The sequence below is a fragment of the Heterocephalus glaber genome, unplaced genomic scaffold (genome assembly GCF_053883595.1).
Source record: "Heterocephalus glaber isolate CG9 unplaced genomic scaffold, H.glaber_assembly_v1.0 deba00001431, whole genome shotgun sequence".
Lineage (NCBI taxonomy): Eukaryota > Metazoa > Chordata > Mammalia > Rodentia > Bathyergidae > Heterocephalus > Heterocephalus glaber.
Window position 1 is genome coordinate 3383509 of NW_028258295.1, and position 24849 is coordinate 3408357.

The window sequence follows — 24849 nt, forward strand, 5'->3', positions numbered from 1 at the left end:
TGGAGTCTTCTTACTTTCTAGTGAGCAGCTTCTTCCTTCCAGTAGTCCCATAGGGGTAGGAGATACGGTGCTGGCTTTACTTCTGCTTCATCCTTCAGGAACAATTAACTTACCCCATGGAAATAAATTGCATCGGGCTTTGGTAATAGTGTCTACAGCTATACCAGGAAATTATCTTAGTTACTAGTAGTGTTTTTATAACATAGGATCCTGCTAAGAACAAGTACTTGATCAAAACATGAAGAGACCCTTTCCACCTATAAATTGTAGATAATGCTGTACTCATTTATCCTTTTTAGGTTCGGATGAAATTTGAAAGAACCTTGAAAGTTAAATATACTACCTGAATTCCATATGTTATCACTTAAAAAAAGTATTCTCTAAATTGAACTTAGAGTTAATTACTAGGACACTGCATTAGAATAGGCACTATTATTTGGGGGCAGAACTCTATTATCATTCAGCATATAAAGAGGAAATTAAGCTAGATCAAATATTTAAAAAGTGGCAATTGCTTAAGGGTCAAATACATTAGTTAGAGCTGGAAGAACTGTTAGAGAAATGACCAGAAGCAACTTCCAGTTCACACTTGAAAAAAAAAAAAAAAACTTCAGAGAGAATAAGGAATTTTCCAAAGGTAAAAGTCATACTCTTAGTGGACAAAGTTTCATTCAGTTCTATGTGGATAAATGATATGGATTTACCCAGCTCTGAGAATAGAGAATCTTGTAGTCACAAGATTGGGCTAGCTATTGATCTACAAATATTTAAATATTATCTGTTTAATATAGCTTAACTACTTTTAGCCATTATTGTTGAGCAGTTTTTTTAAGGAGCACACTGTGAAGCACAGTTTTGCATTTGTTCTATTTTTTAAATGAGTCATTCTCCGCTTAAAGAATTATGTAAAGTCAATATCAAGTATTCTGGTTTGTGTTTATTAGTATATTTTCCTATTGCAAGGACATGATTTTCTGGTTTTTCTGTACTTCCTCATGATAGCATAAATCAGATTTAGAGTTTTGGTAATAGCCAATTCTACATAGAGAAAGGTCTCAACTCTTAATAAGCCTATATCCATTACTGGATTCAATTGATTAATCTATTTAGTCAACTGAAAGCCCTCATGATCCAATCAATTCCCAAAATCCTATCAGGTAGCATCTACACCCTTCAACACCAGGAACCTTTTGGGGGACATTTTGGGTCTTAACTGCAACACCAAGTGAAGGCACAAGGAAGCCAAGGGAATTTTAGCAAATGCACAAAGGAAGAGACAGTGAGAAGTGGGGTCAAAATGTCACAAATCAGAAGAGGGACATACAAGATACTTCTGAGTCCAGCTAGTGGAGACAGTGGAAGAATGTATTTCATCATGCATGAGGTGGAACTGAATGAATAGTTCAAATAATGTAAATGAGGTACAGATATAGAAAGAAGGACTCAACTCCCCATGACCTTGGTACATTTCCATACTTCCCCCAAGCTTTTATTTTGTTGGCACACTCCGTGGTGAGAAATACCTCCTCTGTGTCATAGGAACACAGCATTGCAGAATTACTGGATCTTACCTCACGGTCCACTGAACAAAGTACTAACATATAAGACAATAATTTTGCTACTTTGCATTCTTCCTCACTCAGACAGTGTGTATCTATGTAATTCCATGGGATGATGTCTCTGCATCTCGCTGTGTTCAAAGGTAAAAATTAAAAGTGAGCAACTGCAACATAAATTGGTACAATGATGACATGTTTGGGCTTTTCAGGAATCAGGCTTTCATTCATCCCATTTGGCAACACTACCATGATGAATTTGCTGCTAAGAAAATCTACTTTTTAAATATTATTTTCATTTTAAATTATTTTTTATTAGTACATGTTTACAGTACATGAAGAATGCTATTTTTAATTAACAGAAATGATGAATTCAATAATAAAAATAGCAATAAAATAAAATGATACAATTTCTGAAAGGTAATTAAAAGATGTTTACTTTCATTTTTCATTAGAAATGATACAGATTTTAACACCTCAATAAGATCCCACTACACATCTAATAAAAGAACTAAAATGCAAAAGATAGTGATGATCATATGTAGAACGAATGGAACAATTTCAAGCACTGCTGCTGTGAATATAAACTGACACTGTAAGTCTGTGTGACATTCTATACTAAAACCATTCATACACCTTCCTTATGACCTAGAAGCTCCACTTCTAAGGGTGTACGCATATGTGAATGTACATATGTGTTAGAAATGTGTGCACAGAAATTCAAATATGCATGAAAAAAGTATATAATATATAGTATGTACCTGCCAAATTAAATTCTACAGATTACTGCATCTATGTCTACATTTATATTCAAAAATATATGCTTTAAAAGTTTATCAAAGCATTATTTTTAGTAGGCAAAAATTGGAAACTTCTAAAATTCTTGAGTTGAGTGAAAATAAATAGTTGAATATTCACACAATGGGTTGCTGTGTGGTGATAATGGGGTCTGCAAGTACCTGTGAAATTATTAGGCGCTTACTGTTTATGCCCATTTATGTGTGCTGTGATTTAATATAAAAAGTGTAATACTTATTAAATATCTAGAGCAGTGCCTTTTATCTGGGAGCAATTTTGCCCCACCTGGATCATTTGCAATCTATGGAGACATGGTGGAGTACCATGGGTCCTGGCATCTAGCGGTTAGAAGTCTGGATGCAGCTAAATATTCCATTATATACAGGGCAACACCCAGAATACCACTTATCTTGGCCCAAAGGTCAATAGCACAGAGGCTCATGGAAACCTGATCTGAATATGAATGTAAGTAAAAATGAGTAAGACTGTGACAATAGAATTAACAAAATATTTTGAGAAAAATGTAAGTTGCTAAAAAATGGAACATTACAATGTGCTCATAGGTTGGAAGAATCAATATTATACAAAGCTAATTCTTGTCAGATTTTTCTATTGATTCAATGCAATTCCAAACAAAATCCCAGCATTTTCTCCTGTATATATGGACATGTGGATCTTAAAGTGTATACTGTATTGAAACGGAATACATCCCCCAAATGGTCAGGAGAGCAATGAAGAAATAAAGCAAAATTGGAAGCATCCCATTAATAGATGTAAAAGAAAATTATGGTGCTGAGTATTTAGTATAGTATTTGCATGAGGCTAGACAAATTGAAAAGTAGAACAAATTAAAATAAATACATAGACTGAGACATATATAAACTGATGTATATTTATATAACAAAGGTGACCTAGAGTGTGATAAATAAAGATAATCTTTTTCAATAAATTATTTTGGGTCATTTGGTGTTCTGGTTAAAAATTTGACCCTATTTTACAGCATACAAATAAAACATTACAGTTATAGTGTAGATATAACTGTGCCAGTCTTTCTGGCTTTTATTTAGCTAAAGATATTTTTTAAAAAGCAAATAACAAAAAAAGAGGTGAGGCATAAAAATGACAAATTGGATTAAATTTATTGAGTATAAGACAAAAATTTTGTAGCTCATTCTTTGATCATATGTAATAAAGCTAAAGCACAATACACAAATTATAAAAAAAGAGAATAGCACTTGGGAACTTTGTACCAAATTTCTAAACAACAATTCAGTTAATGTAATTATAGCCACCATCTCAAGCTACTTACAAAATAAAAACATCTTCATACCTAAAATGCAATGACTTCCTAATGAAGTAAAGGATGAAAAAACCCCAAGTACTAAATATTGCCTAATATAAAATCATCAACATTTGGTATACAGAAAACATTTTAAAAGCAAAATACCAGCATTAACACTATATTGTTGATAAAATTTCCCGCAACATTAAAATAATATACAAAAGCAAAAAATATTTTTTAAAAGATACATTTTAAAGCACAATCTACCTCACAATAAGGTAATGAATTAATGTTTTTAATTTGTAAATGCCCAGGTCAATCAATATGAAATACAATATTAATTCCGAAGAAATGAATAAAGTCCTTGAAGTGCTAATTTACAAAAGAAGATGTACTTATGAGTTATCACAAGTGTTTATTTGTATTTATAAAATCAATGAAAATTGTGACAGCAATAAAACCTAACTGTTACTTATACAACTGGAAAATCCTTATAAACCCATAGGTATTTCTTAGGGAGAAGAGATTTAAAAACCCTGACAACAAGAAAATTAGGAATTAGATGTTCAGCTTGTTACAAAAGATGGTCAAAGAGACAGTGATAGTGCGGTGGAGAGCACAAGCAGGTGATCCCCACTGGGGAAATTAGACAATTTTAAATTGAGAATAAGTAGCTGTGAGTGACTCTCCACTAATGGTGAAGGAAATGGGTAACTGAGTCATTCTTTTTTCCTCATAGGTATAATTATTTGTTCTAGGAAGACTTGGGCTATCTCAGGAGGGTTTCAATAAAAACCACATTGGGAAATGTGCTTGCTTATGAAAGCCCTTGTGTTTGTCTCTTCCTGTTGATTTTGCTCTCATTGGGGAGCCTGGAAATCCAAGAGCAATCCAATCCCACCAGAATGAATCAAGTCAGCTTCTATGCATTTAGACATGTTGGTTCCCATTCTCTGCACCTGGTATAGTTTTGTTCTTGAGTGGAAATGCATCGCTCTTTATCAGGACTACATATTTATCCTTTGAGTGATAGCTGTCAAACTAGTGCCTATGTATACCATGTAGACAGTGAAAACTTTGTCAGAAAAACTCAAGCAAGTTTTATGACTGAAATGAATCACATCCTGTATGGTAAAGTAGATTTAATTTATAAATCTGTTTTCCTTATTTTTCCTTGCCTTGCACATGCATGCACAGCAATGTTACCTGGAAATTTTTAGACTTCATCATGATTTTTATTATCTAGCATCTCTTGATAGAGTAATTGAGTGGCTACAAATAGTCATCAAGTAATTATAGCAGTGAAGTATTGGTCCCTCTGATTGAAATCCCTACCTTAAATCTGAGGCTACCCTTAACTTCACCTGGTGAAAATTTCCAATTTCATTGAGATGAATACAGAGATGTCTTGGTGATTAAGTTCAGGTGCTTCATTAGACATTTCACAGTTTTTCCAGTTCTAGAAATGTAAGAACTGTGTAGGTAATTATAATACTTTAAAATAGTTTTGTTTTGCTATTTATTCTGATATTTCAAAAAATACAACTTTAGCTGGGGATTTAGCTCAGTGGTTCCGGCATCTGCCGTGCAAGTGCAAGGTCCTGAGTTCAATCCCTGGTACCAAAAAAACAAAAACAAAAAAAACAACCCAACTTTGATGTAGCTTAAGCCACATTTCTCAGAGATAAGATACATTTAATCTAAGCTCCACTAAGAGCAGATGCTGGTTTCTCTTAAATGGTGAACTAGTTTCATAGTCTTCCACAAAAGAAAATATAATAGATATTTTTACTAACAATTAATTATTATGTTAATAACAAATAATAACAGACAGTATTTTGTATTGTCAAAAACATTTCTGTTAAAATTACCCTTGTATAGCATCCCATATTTCCTTGACATCAAGCCAGTGCAGGTTCCCTCCACTTGCATGGTTCTGGTTTTCCTGTCTTGGGTCATTGGCATTAAATAAGAAACTTGACAGAACTGACAGACTTGACAGAATTGTCTCCTACTCTGAGAACATTGTTGGACTTATGAGGACAGAGGCAAAATAAGATCTCCAACAAGCTGATATTAGTATGTATTTGGATATCTAGGATAAAAGATTGTATGACAGAAAACTAGTCTTTCATCAAGACATTGTGGATGGAAAAACACATGTGAAGTCAACATTCTTAGAGCCTCATAAGGCGTAGTCAAGTGAGGAAGAAGCAAGGTGTCAGCCATGATGAGGCTTTGCATTTTCTAGATCATCTGCTATGTTGCTAGGACTCCTTCTATGTAGGTTAACATGTTCTTATTTTCTCTGAGAGACCTAGGAGACATCCTTTCAGAGGAAGGAGTAGTGGGGACACCAATAGTAGTACCATGGATGGAGGTTTCCAGAAGTGCTAGTTCTGAAATTTAGCAGTATCTGGCAAAACAAAGAGAATTTTCTTTCTCTATGTTCAGATAAAGCAATTCTGTAACACTGCTGCAAGGCACAAGATTATATGGTTCACTATCATTTATTAAGGAGTTATGACATGCCAAACACTGTGGTAAGAACTTTTCTGTGTAGCATCACATTCAATGCTTGTAACTTCTCAGTGCTTTAGATCACTTCAGTAATGTTGGATAACACATGAAAATACCAGAGAATGATTTAAGTGTGCTGTGGACTTTTGAAATATTCATTCTTATCAACAATTAAATTTTTTGCACTTTGACATTCCCCACGAATTTTGGAGAAAACAAACAGAAAATGACAGGTAGAATTCTAAGTAGACTCCAAGATTGCTGCCAATTGGTATAGAGTCATTCTGTCTGAGTGGCTGTGGGGCTATGAACATGATGGGATATCACTTTGTTGATTATATTCTATCACAAAAAATTTTGTCAAAGCAACACGAGAGTGATACTGTCATGAAATTATTCACCACAGTGTGAGAAGGCCAGATAACTAGAACTTGGTAGAACCTATGGTGGCTAGTAGAAGCCTAGAGTGATGTGCTCTGTTAACAACCATCCAGAACATTCAGAATTGCAAGGACTCAATTGTTCCAACATCATCAATAATTCTGCAACAGGAACCTGAACCACAGATGAGATTGAGACCTCAGTTCAGACCTGGATTAAAACCTGTGATATCTTGAGCATAAACCCTAGCTGATCTAACCCACAGAAAAGGTGAGATCATATATTTATAGGTTTTAAATCACTTAATTTGTGTTAACTTATAATGCATTTACTGCTGTAGTTTAGATAAGCATCTCCAAAGGCCCATATGTTAAAACATTGGTCACTAGTGTGTATCATTATTGGGATGTGATAGAACATTTAAGAGATGGGCCCAACTGGGATGTCTTTGGTCATTGGAGGTATGCTCAGCAAAGAGATATTCCTCTTCTTCTCTCCTTTGTGTTCTAACATTGAAGTGAACACAGGCTTTGTGCTCCCCAACCATGATGTACTATTTTGCCACAGGCCCAACCCTTCAAAACTGTGGAGCAAATGAAGGATTTCTCTTGAAAAAGTGTTTATATTAGTTTTGTCATCACGGAGAAAGGCTAATTAACACAACAAAAGATAGCTAGTGCAATTACTTTCTGTTACTTTATTCTGCATATATTTGTATGAATCTCTGTGTGTGCCTGTGTATGTATGTGTGTGAGATATGCTGATATGATACCAACACCTAGTCAAATAAGCTTTATAACAAGCTAAGTAAGTAGCACTCTAGAGTTATTTTCCATAGATGATGCAGTTGCCACAAGCATCATAGATTGCCAGTTCTTAATTAAATGGTAATGGCTGATGCTCCTTCTGTATCCACAGGGAAGGTGACCAAGAGTGAGATGAAATGTGGAATGCAAGCCTAGTGACAACATTCTTCCTCACCGGCCTTCCGCACGCAACAACACTGGACACCACACTCTTTGGCCTCTTTCTCCTCATTTATGTGCTCACCGTGCTGGGAAACCTCCTCATCCTGCTGGTGATCAGGGTGGATTCCAACCTCCACACCCCTATGTACTACTTCCTCACCAACCTGTCTTTCATTGACATGTGGTTCTCCACTGTCACTGTGCCCAAAATGCTGATGACCTTGATCACGTCCTCAGGTGGTGGGGCTATCTCCTTCCACAGCTGTGTGGCCCAGCTCTATTTCTTCCACTTTCTGGGGAGCACCGAGTGTTTCCTCTACACAGTCATGTCCTATGATCGTTATCTGGCCATCAGTTACCCCCTCAGGTACAGCAGCATGATGAGTGGGAGAACATGTGCCTTTCTGGCTGCTGGCACTTGGCTCATCGGCTCCCTGCACTCTGCTCTCCAGACCACCTTGACCTTCCGTTTGCCCTACTGTGGGCCCAACCAGATCCAGCATTACTTCTGTGATGCACCACCCATTCTCAAGCTGGCCTGTGCAGACACCTCAGCCATTGAGATGGTCATCTTTGTGAACATTGGTGTAGTGGCTTCTGGCTGCTTCCTCCTGATAGTGCTGTCCTATGTGTCCATTGTCTGCTCCATCTTGAGGATCCGCACCTCAGAGGGGAGGCACAGAGCCTTTCAGACCTGTGCCTCCCACTGCATTGTGGTCCTTTGTTTCTTTGTGCCTTGTGTTTTCATCTACCTGAGACCTGACTCCAAGGATGCTGTGGATGGGGTTGTGGCTGTTTTCTACACTGTGCTGACACCCTTGCTCAACCCTGCTGTGTACACCCTGAGGAACAAGGAGGTGAAGAGAGCTCTGTTTAAGCTCAGAGTGAAAGTAACATGTTCTCAGAGCAATTAAACACTGTGTAGCAGATATGCTCATTGTTTTCAAAATCAATAATGTAATTATTAAACATTAATTGAAATATTTACTCAGGGGTATTTTCTTCATATATTTCTAAGGAAATTTAAGTCACAATTAAACCTAATATTTGTCTATATTTTGATCTATTATCTAATTTCTCATATATTGATTTACTTTTTTTAAAAAATATGAATTTGATTACTGAATTTCAGATACCATATGAAGGTTGATCTCTTTTTTGTAACTAAGTTGATAGTATGTTCTCCCTTCTTGATTTATTTCTTGTGCACACAAACTTGGCAGTATACAATCATATGGATATTATTCAAAGATAGTAGCATTATCAGTTATCTTTTTCTGTGGCTGTAGCTGTTCAAATGCCTTTGCAACTCTTCTAATGGCTGTGTGTTTATCTGTGTGCATATGAATCCAAGTGTGTACAGAAAGCCAAGGCTTATGGTATGTTGGTGGTCTCTCTAGAGGGAGACCTGAAACCCCGGAAAGCACTGACTTTTAAAGAAAGAAAAGGAGACAGCCTGGGGGATGAACAGCAGTTTAATACCTCTGGCACTATTCGACAATCACAAAGGAAAGAAGCAAGGCTTTTATACATGTAGAAAAGCAGCTTAGTTATTCTGGCTATTGTCTTTCTGATTTTAACCTCTGATGATAACCAGTGACTTTAAGTGACTCATAAAAGCTACAGGCGAATTCACAAGTCCCCTGTTTCCATTCACCAATCCCGTACATCAAAGAGCACAGGGCAGCCCTCTTCTTATCAGATAGTATCAAGAGAGCAGGACTATTTCAGCCAAAATCAAGCCCACCGGCCCACCACAAACATCACAGATGTGCATAGTGAGTCTTATCTCTCTCACCACCCATAGAGTCATTGGGTCGCGGTTCTCTGATCCCAGGAAATGGTAAATAAGAAAACTAGGAAAACCTGTCCCCCCCGCCTCCCCCCACCCCGTGAGACTTTAACAATGTCTCTTGAAGTTTTCTGGCATTCTTTTAACAAAAAGACTTGTGCAATTTCCTAGAAACGACATAATTTTCTTAGTTAACAAACTTCTTGTGATCAATTCTTACAACTAGATAACTAAATTCTACAATTTCCCACAATGGTACATAATATATAGGTTTGTTAACAGTAATTCCAAACCTAAGTATGTACATACATACATGAACATATGTATCATATCTTTGTTGAAATAGATTATTCATTATATTTGGAAATGCTATTTTTAGTAAAGTAGATCATTTAAATGTTTATCAACTGTTGAAATATTAAGATAAGAAGCCATGTCAAAATCAATTGATAAAATTTCCTAGAATATTAAAAATATACACAAAAATATTTAAACAATGACAAATTCAAAAGCACATTTTATCTTATAATTAATTAATACTCTCAATTTGTAGAAGATTAGACAAATAAATACGATTAAGGTATTACCTCAAAAGATATTTCCTGAAGTTGTTTCTGCATTTTCTAATTTGTTCCACTGGTCCTCAGGTCTGTTTCTTTGCCAGTACCATGCTGTTTTTATCACAGTAGCTTTGTAGTATAGTTTCAAGTTGGGGATTGTGATACCCCCTACCTTGTCTTTATTTCCTAGAATTGCTTTTGCTATTCTAGGTCTATTCTTCTTCTGAATGAATTTTTGGATTGTTTTCTCAAGGTTTGTGAAGTATGCTGCTAGAATTTTAACTGGGATTGCATTGAATCTACATAGCAGTTTTGGAAGTATGGCAATTTTCATTATGTTGTTTCTTCCTACCCAGGAGCTAGGGATGCCTTTCCATTTTCTGATATCCTCTTTGATCTCTTTTTCCAGAGTAGACATCTTTGATTTCTTTCATTAGGTTGATTCCTAGATATTTCCATTTTTTTGATGCTATTGTGAAAGGAATTTTTTGCCCAATTTCTCTCTTGGTGAGTCTATTGTTCCTGTACAGAAAAGTTATTGATTTTTGTGTGTTGACCTTGTATCCAGCTACTTTACTGAATTTGGTTATTAAGTCTAGAAAACTTTTGGTGAAGTTCTTGGGGTCTTCCATATAGAGTATCATGTTGTCTGCAAAACTCCACACACACTCAGCCACCTCGTCTTTGACAAAGGAGCCAAACACCCTCACTGGAAGAAAGATAGCCTCTTTCATAAATGGTGCTGGAAAAACTGGGTTTCAACTTGCCAAAGAATGAAACTAGACCTACATCTCTCACCATGCACTAAACTAAAATTGTAATGGATTAACGATTTAAATATTAAAACAGAAACACTAAACTGGCTGGAAGAGAGGTTAGGTAGAACTCTTGAAGACATTGTTGTAGGAAAAGATTTTATGAACAAAACCTCAGTTGCACGTGAACTAGCACAAAGAATCAACAAGTGGGATCTCTTCTTATTAAAAAGCTTCTGCACAGCAAGAGAAACCACCAACAGCATGGAGAGACAACTCACAGTGTGGGAAAAATTTTCACCAGCTGTTCCACAGACAAAGGTCTACTATCTAGAATCTATACACAACTTTAAAAAACCAGACCTCCCAAATTTAAAGACCCAATCCAAAAATGGGCATCTGAAATGAACAGACATTCTCAGACAAAGAAGTAGAAATAGCAAATGAATATATGAAAAAAATGTTCAACATCACTGGTCAATTGAGAGATGCAAATGAAAACAACCCTGAGATTCCACCTCACCCCAGAAAGAATTGCTGCTATTATGAAATCAACCAATAACAAATGCTGGTGGGGTTGTGGGGGAAAGAGCAACACTGCTCCACTGCTGGTGGGAGTGTAGACTGGTGCAACTACTGTGGAAATCAGTATGGAGATACCTCAAAAAACTAGGATTAGAGGTGCCTTTTGACTCAGCTGTTCCCCTGCTGGGTATCTTCTCAAAAGAATTAAAAGAATCATACCACAGTGATATATGTATATCCATAGTCATAGCAGCACAGTTTATAATAGCTAAAACTTGTAAAGAGTCCAAATACCCATCAACTGGAGACTGGATAAAGAAAGTGTATTTTTAAATAAATAAAATGTAGTACTACTCAGCCATAAAGAATGATAAATTATGGCCAGGGGTTTAGCTCAGTGATTCAGATGCCTGCCTTGCAAGCACAAGGTCTCGAGTTCGATCCCTGGTACAAAATAAATGATAAATTAGAGACATTTATAGCTAAATAGATGCACATTGAAGTGATACTCTTAAGTGAAATAAATAGGACACACATGTAAATACTGAATAGTTTCTCTAGTGTGAGAGATTGAAAGTGTAAATAAGGACTAAATGATATCATAGATAACTTGAAATAGAAGGAAAAGGGGCAAAGGAAAAGGGGAAGTGGGAGGGGTAGAGGAAAGAAAAGAAGGGAATGGAATTAATATGAGAAAATGAAGAAATGGAAACAAAATCTTTATAAATAGGGAGGGGTGGAGGGGTTGAAGGGAGGGTAGGGGAATGGGGAAAAAAATAAGAATCAGGACAGATTATATAAAGATACAAATTTCCAAATATGAATGTAATTATATTGTATACTTAAAATGTACCAATAAAGTTAATAAAAAAGAAATGTCAGCAGGATGAAAGATAATAAACAGTGTCATTTAAAAAAAAGAAATTTCCTGAGCAGCTAATTTTTCAAAAAAAGGTATGAAATATCATGAATGTTTACTCATGTATTTAAAAGCAATGAAAATTATGACAGCAAAAAAACCTAATTGCTACATAATTGGGAAATCATTTTGAATCTGAAGACTTTTGTTTGAAAAAGTGACTTCAAAACACTAAACAACTACAACAAAGTTTGGGGTTTTGGATGTTTAGCTGGTTATAAAAATACAGTAAGAGACAGTGATAGTAAGGTGGAGAGCGCAAGCAGGTGATCCCCACTGGGGAAATTAGACAATTTTAAGTTGAGAATAAGTAGCTGTGAGTGACTCTCCACTAATGGTGAAGTAAATGGGTAACTGAGTCATTCTTTTTTCCTCATAGGTATAAATATTAGTTCTAGGAAGACTTGGGCTGTCTCAGGAGGGTTTCAATAAGAGCCACATTGGGAAATGTGCTTGCTTATGAAAATCATTGTGTTTGTCTATTCCTGATTTTGCTCTCATTGAGGAGCTTGGAAATTCAAGAGCAATCCCATCCCATCAGACATCGAGTTAAGTCAGCTTCTACTCACCTAGACATGTCAGTTTCCATTCTCTGCACTTAACTAGGGTTTTTTTTTTTTTTTTTTTGTAGACTAGAAATGGATCACTCTTTGTCAGGACCATGTATTTATCCTTTGAGTGATAGCTGGCAAACTAGTGCCTGTTATATACCATGTAGACAGTGAAAACTTTGTCAGAAAAACTTAAGCAAATTTTATGACTGAAACGAAACACAACCTGTAAGGTGAGTTCTTAAGAAGGTAGATTCAATGTACTAAATCTGTTCTCCTTATTTTCCTTGCCTTGAGCATGCAGGTTTTTAGAAAGGAAGATTTCAGTTACTTTTGCCCATTTTCCTTATCTTCCTTACCTTAAGCATGCATGCACAGCAACATTACTTGGAAATTGGTAGACTTCATATCAGTTATCTAGTTTTTCTAGATAGATCAATCGATCGATCGATCGATAGATAGATAGATAGATAGACAATGATTGAGTGGCTACAAATAGTTATTTAGTTGGTATATGATACAAAGCAATCAAGCACTGGCCCCTCTGATTGAGATTCCTGCCTTATGTCTCAGGTAACTTGCATGTCATCAGATGATTTTGTTTTTACCAAATCTAAATATGAAGACCTTTGTGATTGAGTCCTGTTCATGCAGTGGAAAAGTTATATTTTCTCTCCATTGTTGAAGTCCTGATGTTAGTATTCCTGATTATAGTAATCTAAATTTTACTATGTATTCTCTTACTTGGAAAAGTACAGCTTTAGTATATAACTTAAGCCACATTCTCCAGATATAAGACACATTTTATCTGGGCTCTACTAAGAGCAGATCCAGATTTCTTTCCTAATGAAAAACTGGTTTTGTTGTCTTCTCACACAGGACAGTTAATAACAATCATAAACCCTAGAAAATATTTCATATTAAGAAAAAATATGCTTTCTGCTTCAGTCATATAGAATCCCAACTTTTGTTGACATCAAGAAGACATAGGCCCCTTCCACTTGCACTGGTTCTATTTTCCTGCCTCAGATTGCAGATGCTACAGGAGAATCATAGATTTGAGGGAACTGTCTTCTTTTATGTGAGCTTCACCTGTAATTTTGGGGATGAGGAGAAGGAGAAGAGGGTGGGGGAAAATCCAACAAACCCAATATTAGAAAATATTTAGACATCTAGGATAGAAGGGTAAATGACAGAAAACTGGCCTCTACCCAAGAGATGGTATTTGGGAGGGACATGTGAAGTTAATATACTTAGAGCTTTATTAGAGATGGTTAAGTGAGAAGTGGGGGTGACCACCACAGATAAGGCTTAATGTTCTTTGGATTATATGGTTGTTGAGAGGAATCCCACTCTAGAGGTTGACTGACATTCCTGTTTGCTCTGAGAGACCTGAGACAATCCCCTTTAGCAGTAAGGGACACCAGTAACAGTACCAGGGATGAAGCCTTCCTCAAGAGCCAGATTTGGAATTTAGAAATGTCTGGAAATAAAAAGGATACTTTACTTATTCTCTTTCTATCTATGATCAGAAAAGATCATTCCATGGTACTGTCTGAATGTGTATTGTAGTGTGATTTGTTTGCATTTATTAAGCAGTTGTCACATGCCAAACACTGTAATAAGTAAATGCATTTTCTTATACAGTGCTTGTAACTTCTTAGGAAGATGCTATTAACAATGTCTGCGTGCAAGGATAGCAGAGAATGACTTAGGTGTGTAGTGGGCTTTAAAAATATTCCTTGCTACCAAAGAACTGCATTCTTGGCTAAGATACCCCATGAAACCTGAAGAAAAAATAGGAATAGTAGGTAAAATTCCAAATGGCCTCCAAGACTCATTGCTTGGTGTACAGTCCCAGCATGATCACCTTCTATCAAATGTGCATGAAACCTCTGAATATGGTGGGATTTCAATGCCTTGATTGAAGTCTGTTATGTAACACTTCACCATAGCAATGTAGGACTTTGAGGAAGTAGTTGCCACTTTGTGAGAAGGCCAGGAGGATAGGATTACCTAGAACCTATGCTGGTCTCTGGGAGCCTAGATTGACGAGCTCCTCTCACAACCATAAAGAAAATGGAAACCACATTTCTAAAATTACAAGGAGCACAAGTTGGCCTCCAAGGTTCATAACTTTGCAATAGGATCCTGCACCTCAAATGAGATTGCATCCTCAATTTATACCTTATTAAAACCTGCATGAACTTGAGCAGGTCCAGTTGACCTGACCCATGGAGAAAGTGAGATAATAAATGTGTATGCTTTATATCACTAAGTTTGTTATAATTTATAATAACTCAGAGAAAGCTAAAAAATGGCTTTCCTCTACTTCTCTATACATCAAGTATCTCTATCTCTGCATGTCTGTATGTCTTGTATGTGAAGGAGATGCTGAAATCACTTCATCACCTTTGCTTTGAGCTTTACAATAGGTAAAGTAAGAACAATTATGGAGTTGTCTTTCATAGATGACACAGTTGCCATATAGATAATGGATTGTCAGTTCACAATTAAATGGTAATGGCTGATGCTCCTTCTGTATCCACAGGGAAGGTGACCAAGAGTGAGATGAAATGTGGAACGCAAGCCTAGTGACAACATTCTTCCTCACCGGCCTTCCGCACGCAACAACACTGGACACCACACTCTTTGGCCTCTTTCTCCTCATTTATGTGCTCACCGTGCTGGGAAACCTCCTCATCCTGCTGGTGATCAGGGTGGATTCCAACCTCCACACCCCCATGTACTACTTCCTCACCAACCTGTCTTTCATTGACATGTGGTTCTCCACTGTCACTGTGCCCAAAATGCTGATGACCTTGATCATGTCCTCAGGTGGTGGGGCTATCTCCTTCCACAGCTGTGTGGCCCAGCTCTATTTCTTCCACTTTCTGGGGAGCACCGAGTGTTTCCTCTACACAGTCATGTCCTATGATCGTTACCTGGCCATCAGTTACCCCCTCAGGTACAGCAGCATGATGAGTGGGAGAACATGTGCCTTTCTGGCTGCTGGCACTTGGCTCATCGGCTCCCTGCACTCTGCTCTCCAGACCACCTTGACCTTCCGTTTGCCCTACTGTGGGCCCAACCAGATCCAGCATTACTTCTGTGATGCACCACCCATTCTCAAGCTGGCCTGTGCAGATACCTCGGTCAATGAGATGGTCATCTTTGTGAACATTGGTGTAGTGGCTTCTGGCTGCTTCCTCCTGATAGTGCTGTCCTATGTGTCCATTGTCTGCTCCATCCTGAGGATCCGCACTTCAGAGGGGAGGCACAGAGCCTTTCAGACCTGTGCCTCCCACTGCATTGTGGTCCTTTGTTTCTTTGTGCCTTGTGTTTTCATCTACCTGAGACCTGACTCCAAGGATGCTGTGGATGGGGTTGTGGCTGTTTTCTACACTGTGCTGACACCCTTGCTCAACCCTGCTGTGTACACCCTGAGGAACAAGGAGGTGAAGAGAGCTCTGCTTAAGCTCAAGGGCAAATTTGACCATTTTCAGACAGAGTAAACACTAGGAAGCAGATGTGCTCATTGTCTCAAAATTGAGCATATAATTCAGTTGATCACACAAATTTTATTGCATACACAGTTCTCTTTCAAACAGTGTTTCAAACCACCTCTTTAAGGCTATTTCTTTCACAGACTTTCAGTGGGATTGTTAACATCAGAATTAGATATTTTACTTATGTTGGACATTTTGATCTATTGACAAATTGCTGTAGGGTTTGTTTTTTGCTTTTAATAAATGGATTTTCTACTTGGATCTCAGATGCAGAGGGGTGAATTATTCATCTATTTAAGTTGATTATATGCTCCTTTTAAAAATTTTTTTTCCTATACTCAAACTTGGGATTTCATTATCACTAGAATGCTTGAAAAGGATAGGAACAAATATCAGAAGCCATTTATGCATGGCTGAAATTATACAAATTATTGGGCCTATGTATTTTTGTGTGTGGATAAGGATGTGTTCTGTGAGGTCCCAGTGTCTACTTCTCCTTGCTTGCACAGGTTGTCCATATTAATTGTCTCAACATAGAAATAGACCTCATTTTCTGAGTATCCTTTTATCTCTGGACTACCTGTAGCAACTGAGAGGAATTACTGCCTGTGGAGAATCCTGCCAAGCTTTTAGATTGATGAGTGGGCTCAGGATGAAGTTAGACACTATGAACCCCGAGAACTATGTACATAAGAATAAAATCTGTGTGGATATTTCTAGCCTTTGGCAAGTACTCTAACCTTGAATTCACCATTTTATTGAATCAGATACTTAATTTTGCACAGGGAAAAATCTTTTCTACAGATATTTTTGGCTGATTGTGCTGTTCAGGCATCTCCTTCTGCCACCATCTTGAATCTTGGAAATTCAGCAAGGTAGTATGTGCTCTGATACAAGGATGCCCCACCATGAAGGGAGAGACCAAGGCTGGTGTTTATTTAAAAATCAGAAAAGTGAAAATATAATTACGTAAGTTTTTATTATATGATTTCATTATATTTCCTTTACAAACTAGGAAATAAGACCTGGCACATAAAAAATATCTTTTAAAAAAACTCAATACAAAGTTACACAGCATGTACAAATCCCATACTTGTGAATATCTGCATTTAATAAATAAGACTTCTGAAATTTTTATAATAGCCACACTTGTAGGTATGAGGTATTAGTTTATTATAGTTTTAATTTGTATTTTCCTGATTAATGGTGTTGAATATCTTTTAATATGTTTATTGATAATATGTATATCCTCTTTGGAATATCTCCTTCAACAATTTGTGTTTGTAAATTCAGGTGCCCTTTTTTCTTTTTCCTATTGAGTTGTGAGAATTCTTTACATATCTTGAGTATTAAATCTTTATCAAATATGTGGTTTGGAAAGATTTTCTAACATTTTCTAGGTTGGTTTTGCATTCTGTGGGGTGTTTTGTTTGTTGTGCAGCAACTTTTTTTGCTTATATTTACTTTTGTTGCATGTTATATAACATTTTTATGGATGTCTGAATGTAGCTTCCCTTACATTATTAGTGATAAATCATTTTAGTTGTGATCACTGTTATTGATAATGTAATCTTTTCTCTGATCATTTTACACTCCCAAATTTACTAATTTTCAAGGACTTTAACTATAATAAAATACATTAAAAAATTAGATAATAAATTAAATATTTAGAAGCAAAAATGATATATTACTGAATTTATGATATGCTGTGCACTTTATAAAGATTATCAAAATCTAATCTTTGAGTACTAACAAATAGGTACTATTATATAAATTCATGGAATTACTAAAGAGTAAGCTCATGATTTAATCCTAGACTACATGTTACCAATGCACATGATGTTAACCTATATGCTATGATATTTTCACATAATTTCAGATGCTTTTTTCTGTTTTTTGGGGGGTGGGGCAATTTATATCAGTGAATATGAATAATCATTGAAATAATGCACATATTTTTCTGTAGTTACCTGTATTTTATATGTCAATATAGGGATTTTGTAAACTATATCACATTGTTTTGGGTTGAGTTCATAATAATTTTACTTTGCTTGAAATTTTCCTTTGGATATAAGGGTATTTCACCAAGCTCCCTATATCTTCTTTAAAAAAGTATTTTCCCTCTTGTCTTCAGCTTTCTCATTTCTCTAATATGCTGCGACTAGTTCAGTAAGAGAGATCCTGGACCTAGATGCTCTTCATCCTCTTCACTCAGACCTGTCTTCTCCCTGTCATTGAAAGGACAGTAAGAAAAGAAAATATTAGGAAATGACGAGGGAGTAGGATGACACAAAAAGTAAATGCTTGGAAAATAAAGAAAAGTACAGGTATTTTAATCTTGGATAAAAATCATTTATATTATCAAATAATAATTAGGAAAACTTCATTTTGTAAGCATTTAATTGTATCATTATCATGCTCTAAGAGCTATCAGTACTGTTTTCACTTGATCTTAGCCAAAAGGCCGACAAGCAATTATCAGTACTGTTTTCAAAAGGTAAAATTTTTAAATAATAAGAAACCCAGAAAGTCCTGTTTGCATTCCATATTAGTAATGAAACTTCAACTAATCTTCCATCACCTTAGACAACATTTTTATCTACTTTCTTGGGATTTTTCCTTGAATTAGTAGTTCTGGAGCACTGAACAAAGATGTTGTCCTCAAAGGCTTCTTAGTAGTTGTTACATTTAACATGTATCTCATAAATACTGAATGTCCCAAGACATATTTGACTGATTCCCTGAAGCTAGAATTTCTGAGTTAACTAGTAGTGAAAAGTGTTTTCAATTATAAGAAGTAAATACTGTAGCTACAGCATGGGAATTACCTGGTTCAAATCCTAAAGGAATAGGGTGACTTTCATAATGACCACAATGCTGATACTTGTTTTTTAGTTCATTCCTGTTTTTTCAATAATTAATCAATTTCTTCCATCATTTTAGTTCAGTGGTGACTAAATTTTAGGCATAGAAGACACAGAGCCTTAGGAGAGTATTTATGTTCAAGAGCTGCCGAGTGCAAAAGGAAACATGGATTTTAAATTGTTGTAAGCATAAAACCTCACCTATGAGATGCACAGCATCTAACACAGATTAGGTGGTGGAATTAATCACTAAATGAAGGTGAACAGAATTACACACATAAATAACAAAAACAAGCTCTAATTTTATTATTTGTACTAATTCATATGTAGAATATGAGTAACATAATGTTCATTACCATTTATGACTTTCATATTATGCTCCAAATTCTCAGAGCTTCTTTTTGACCATGTCAAATAGTACAGTATTTGGAAGCTTTTCATTCTTATAAGAAAAAAATTGGGCACAAGCCACTAAAACCAAAGCACTTTATGTTTCTTTTTCTACTGTGATAACCTCAGGATTCAGACTGTGCATATGTATTGCCACAGTCGTGTATTAACCAGACACAAGGCCAAAAGGCACCACCTTGCCCCATTCCTGTAGGTGGAGAAGAGGGGATTTTATATGAAGTGCACTAAAGTGTTAACTCAAATGTTCACAGTGTGATTCAATTTTTTTCACATTGTGGAACAAAATGGGACAAATCTTGAGCCCGTGAAACCATTCTTCATTTCCTGTATTGTATTTTTTGATTTTAGCATTGTTAAAATTGTTAAAGTGAAAGGATGTTTTATCCCCATCCTTGATAGTACAGGACATTTCAAACCATTGGAAACATCTTTTTATTTATTTATGGACTCTATTTTCAGATTTTGGATATCCATGCTATCAAAAACAGCCAGGATGCATGACTATTACATCAAAAAGGACATTTGTGAAGCCCTAAAGATTCTGCATGATGTTATCCTCCCAATTCATTCACAGTCACAGAAGCAATGAAAAGCTAAAGTGAAATTTTGAAAATGTGATTAAGATTTATGCCATAACAAGTCCGGAGTGGTCAGATGTCCTAAGTCTATAAATGTAAGATCGGAACTCATGTGGTGAAGTATTAATGAATGAAATCCGTTAGATTTTCCATTATTTCTCTAGAGTGGTGTTAAGAGTATTGCAAAGCATTAATGAAGTCTGCCAAGTCATTCACAAGTATGAGAAACTCTGAAAGTCAACAAAGAAGAACAATATCATAATAGGCAGCAGACTATTGTAATTCAACAGTATTTATAGAGGCTATTCTAAGTGCTGCTCAACATTAACACTATAATGCAGGGAATATTGAGGTACTTTCCCTTGTGTGTATATTGATTATGTATTGCACAAATTATTCACATTATAGATATGCTTCCACACAGCAGCCATGACTTTAAACTTAACTGAGATTTACTGACAAACGGGAAAAATCCTGAGCCTGTGAAACTATTCTTCATTTCCTTTCTAGTGTTTTGATTTTAGCATTTCCTTTTGGTTCTATTATAAAGTTTTAATCTTTGCTTCTGCTGTTCATTTGTTCTTTCATGTTGCCTACTATTTCTATTCAAGTTCTTAGCATATTAATCATAGTTATTTAAAATTCCCTATCTGATAATTCTGAATAAGATCTGTGGATCATATTTTAAGGTCAGGGGTCTATAGATGAGGAAAAAATATCATAGGGGCCTCATTAGGTCTTTGAGCTAATCCTTACTAAGAGTTAAAAATCAAACTTTACTAGAGAGATTACCTTGGGAAATAGGTCAAGGACAGAGGGTAGAGAAAGAGAAAAACCAGATAAAGAAAGGCACCAGGGACTTGCACTCAGAGACTAGAAAAAGAGCTGACAGACAGGACACAGAGAAAGCCAAGAGCATAAACAATAAGCTGGCCCACTTCCAATAGAATATAGAGAAAACAGGGGTGGGCTGGCTAACTGTAAGGCAGTCTGTGCTCACACCCATGCATTAACATATATATTATATATCTAATATTATTCACTATAGGGTCACTACACTATTCACTCTAGGGTCATTATACAATATAGATACCCACCTGCCCCCTTACTAACTCTAAGCTAACCATGAATAAGGTACCCCCTTGCCAACTAGCCATCCACCCCAAAGATAAGGCCTTAAAAGGTAGGCCAAGGACAAGTGAAAAGATAGATAGAAAGAAACTACATGTAGACCACCAGAAAATATGACCTTAGGCAGAGGTGCCTGGAAGGAATCCAGCTATGGCAAGTTCTGGGGATGGGGTGGAAGGCCTCTGACCCTCTATAGAAGCAGACAGAAGCAAAGGCCCATGGGTCTGCCATTTTTCCAGAGCCCCCTACCCGAATTCTTTCTTAACAGTATAGCTATCTATCTTCTCCACTCCTCCCCCTTCCTTTTCCTCTTTACAAATAAAAGGTCTTCCTTTTGTTAAACATGTCCCTCTGATTTTTTATTGGGGCTGAGCTTGCAATCACAGCGAGCTTCTTGGACAGCAGAACAGTGGAGCTCATTCCCCAGATGCGACATCTTTGGCTCCCTGACTAGGAGCCAGATATGACAATAACATAAAAATCTTTGTTAACATAAAAATCTTAGTTGAGATATTACACTATAGCTTTGTAAATTTTTAACTAGGAAAGGTTGACAAAGACTACTACTTATTACAACCTCTTGTATTTCTGTAATTATTTTAATAATATTTTCAATGAAATAAAGGCCTGGGTATTTGGCTTAGATGCCATCATTAAAAATTTAAACTGCTTTCAACATGATTTTGTGTAATACATATCAATGTAGTGTATTAAATCTATCAGCATGTTTCCAGTTCAAATCTATAATGAACTTCTCCTTGGGCAACCATTACACTTGCAACAATGTACCCTGAATGATGCTATGCTTACTTTTCTCTCTTGTTAGACAATGACCTTGCTGAATACAGATTTGCTATTCTTTTGCATCTAGTGTTGCTTATCATGTGTCTTACTACTCAATAAGCATACCATAACATTTTATGTAATTGTGAATTAAATAAAATTATGTGATGTTACCAGGAATTGGAAAGAATAGACTTGAACCTAATGGCTAAGTCATTTTGGCCTATCTTTACATCAGTATTCTCTTTTATAAAATAAATTAGACTATATAATGGACCCTTGGTAATCTGGGTTACTGGTGTAAGCATGAATAATTGACCTTGTACATTTATAACTGCTTAATGATTTATGTAGGCTGTGTTACTATAGTTAGTGTGGTTTTCTTTTCATCAAAATTTCACAGCTCACTTTGAACAAGATATAGAAAACTGGTGCAGATGATGTTCTTGCTCAAACATCTCTGGAATGCAGCTGGCACAAATCTGAAGAATTTGCTGTTTAGTATTAGTTCAGTATTAGTTTTCCAATTTGCTGATCCTGGTCTGCTACGGAGAATTGCCATATATTGTATTAACAGGATACATGTGGTGCTTAAATTAAGTATTTCTATTTAGATAAATGAAATTACACATTTAATAAATGTATATATCCGGATGACTGATTATGAGGTTCATGGCCTACGCCTTTCTGTCCTTTATAGTGTCCATTTTAAACTTTGAGTCAAACAAATGTGACTTACAGGGAGAGTAAAATTATGTGGGAATGATTGCCTTGTAATTTGTTATAAATTGGAGATATTGTCAATATTTTTATCTCTAAGAGTATTTGATTATTTTTGTGTAAAAATGCCTGTCTTCTGTTATAAAAGTAATTTTACATTTGCTGAGAGAGATACTTTGCATTTAGAATATTTTTTTTTCTGTTTTTAGTACCAGGGATCGAACTCAGGTCCTTGCTCTTGTGCAGCAGGCGGCGAAACCACTGAGCTAAATCCCTGGCCCTGCATTTAGAATAAAAGTCAGGAGTTTTATAAATATAGAAAAAAGCATACAATATATGCAATTCCTATGATGCATATTGGACAAAGGTTAACTCTGAAAAATCTTTCAGAAAAAAGTTAAAGATTTGTACAATTTTTATTAGGTCATGAAGGTGAATTAGGAACCATTTTTCTTTTCAGCTAGTATTTTCTTAACTGAAAATGTCATCATACAGATACTATATTACATAATAGATTGTGAATATTATGAATATTTTAAATATAGAGTTTAAAACGCATGAAAATTATTCTAATGCTTTTAACTATATATAATAGAACAAATTATATTAATAGTATATATATCTGGAAGAAATTTACACAGATTGTAAAAGTTATTTTTTAAATGACTTACTTATAGGAACATAAAAACAAGAGTAAACTAGTATTCTTATTCTTTCATTATCATCATTCAATGAATGCTTTAACTGGGATTCTAACAAGTAATATGTAAGAAAAATTTAAAATATATGGAACATTATAGTAAAAAATTAAGATCGGATATTTTAAATGTTCCCTTTAAGCATCATTTTCATGTTGGAATTGTAATTTAATTATAAATTTAAAAAGAAGTTAGGCATATCTGCCCTTTCTTGATCATTTACCCTGAGTAAACACTGACCCAATTTTCAGTTTCAATAGAGTTTTCTTCACTTCTTTGTTCCTCAGGGTGTACACAGCAGGGTTGAGCAAGGGTGTCAGCACAGTGTAGAAAACAGCCACAACCCCATCCACAGCATCCTTGGAGTCAGGTCTCAGGTAGATGAAAAGACCAGGGCCAAAGAAACAAAGGACCACAATGCAGTGGGAGGCACAGGTCTGAAAGGCTCTGTGCCTCCCCTCTGAGGTGCGGATCCTCAGGATGGAGCAGACAATGGACACATAGGACAGCACTATCAGGAGGAAGCAGCCAGAAGCTACTACACCAATGTTCACAAAGATGACCATCTCATTGACCGAGGTATCTGCACAGGCCAGCTTGAGAATGGGTGGTGCATCACAGAAGTAATGCTGGATCTGGTTGGGCCCACAGTAGGGCAAACGGAAGGTCAAGGTGGTCTGGAGAGCAGAGTGCAGGGAGCCGATGAGCCAAGTGCCAGCAGCCAGAAAGGCACATGTTCTCCCACTTATCATGCTGCTGTACCTGAGGGGGTAACTGATGGCCAGATAACGATCATAGGACATGACTGTGTAGAGGAAACACTCGGTGCTCCCCAGAAAGTGGAAGAAATAGAGCTGGGCCACACAGCTGTGGAAGGAGATAGCCCCACCACCTGAGGACATGATCAAGGTCATCAGCATTTTGGGCACAGTGACAGTGGAGAACCACATGTCAATGAAAGACAGGTTGGTGAGGAAGTAGTACATGGGGGTGTGGAGGTTGGAATCCACCCTGATCACCAGCAGGATGAGGAGGTTTCCCAGCACGGTGAGCACATAAATGAGGAGAAAGAGGCCAAAGAGTGTGGTGTCCAGTGTTGTTGTGTGCGGAAGGCCGGTGAGGAAGAATGTTGTCACTAGGCTGACGTTGGACATTATTTCTCATATGTGGGGTTCTGTCCTTAGAGGTAGAAATGAAAGTCTGGAATTTATATAAAACATATGTTATGTGAATCTGGCAACTCTATTGTCTCTGGTGGAGAATATGAAATTTAAATTTATCTTTTATATGGCTCTTTGCCTTCAATGACAGACTTGAATAATGGTTTTTTGTTTACTTTAGTATGAAAAACAGCCCAATTAAAAAGAGGAGTGAATTCATATGAAATCAGTTAAAATTTGAAAGGAAAAGCAAATTCTGTACTCTGTCTTCTGTAGAATTAGCAAAGATGTACACAAAGTAATAATTATTAAATGTTGGCAGGATTCAACTACCACCAGCCCATCATTCAAGCATCTCTCATTTTATCTTTTTCCAAGACACACACAC

General features: G+C 36.3%; 3 protein-coding genes across 3 annotated transcripts; 2 read left to right on the forward strand and 1 right to left on the reverse strand.

Annotated features, from left to right (window-relative positions):
- The first annotated feature begins 7480 nt into the window (after positions 1 to 7480).
- On the forward strand, positions 7481 to 8419 carry LOC101696509 (olfactory receptor 10G9). Its single transcript, XM_004870936.2, has one exon. It carries the CDS (start codon positions 7481 to 7483, stop codon positions 8417 to 8419), a length of 939 nt encoding a protein of 312 aa, XP_004870993.2.
- A 6764-nt stretch (positions 8420 to 15183) lies between these two features.
- LOC101700181 (olfactory receptor 10G9) lies at positions 15184 to 16122 on the forward strand. The gene has a single exon (XM_004870874.1). It carries the CDS (start codon positions 15184 to 15186, stop codon positions 16120 to 16122), a length of 939 nt encoding a protein of 312 aa, XP_004870931.1.
- Positions 16123 to 23516: 7394 nt separating this feature from the next.
- On the reverse strand, positions 23517 to 24455 carry Or10g7 (olfactory receptor family 10 subfamily G member 7). The gene has a single exon (XM_087212551.1). The coding sequence runs from the start codon at positions 24453 to 24455 to the stop codon at positions 23517 to 23519; it is 939 nt and encodes a 312-aa protein (XP_087068677.1).
- Between the last annotated feature and the right edge of the window lie 394 nt (positions 24456 to 24849).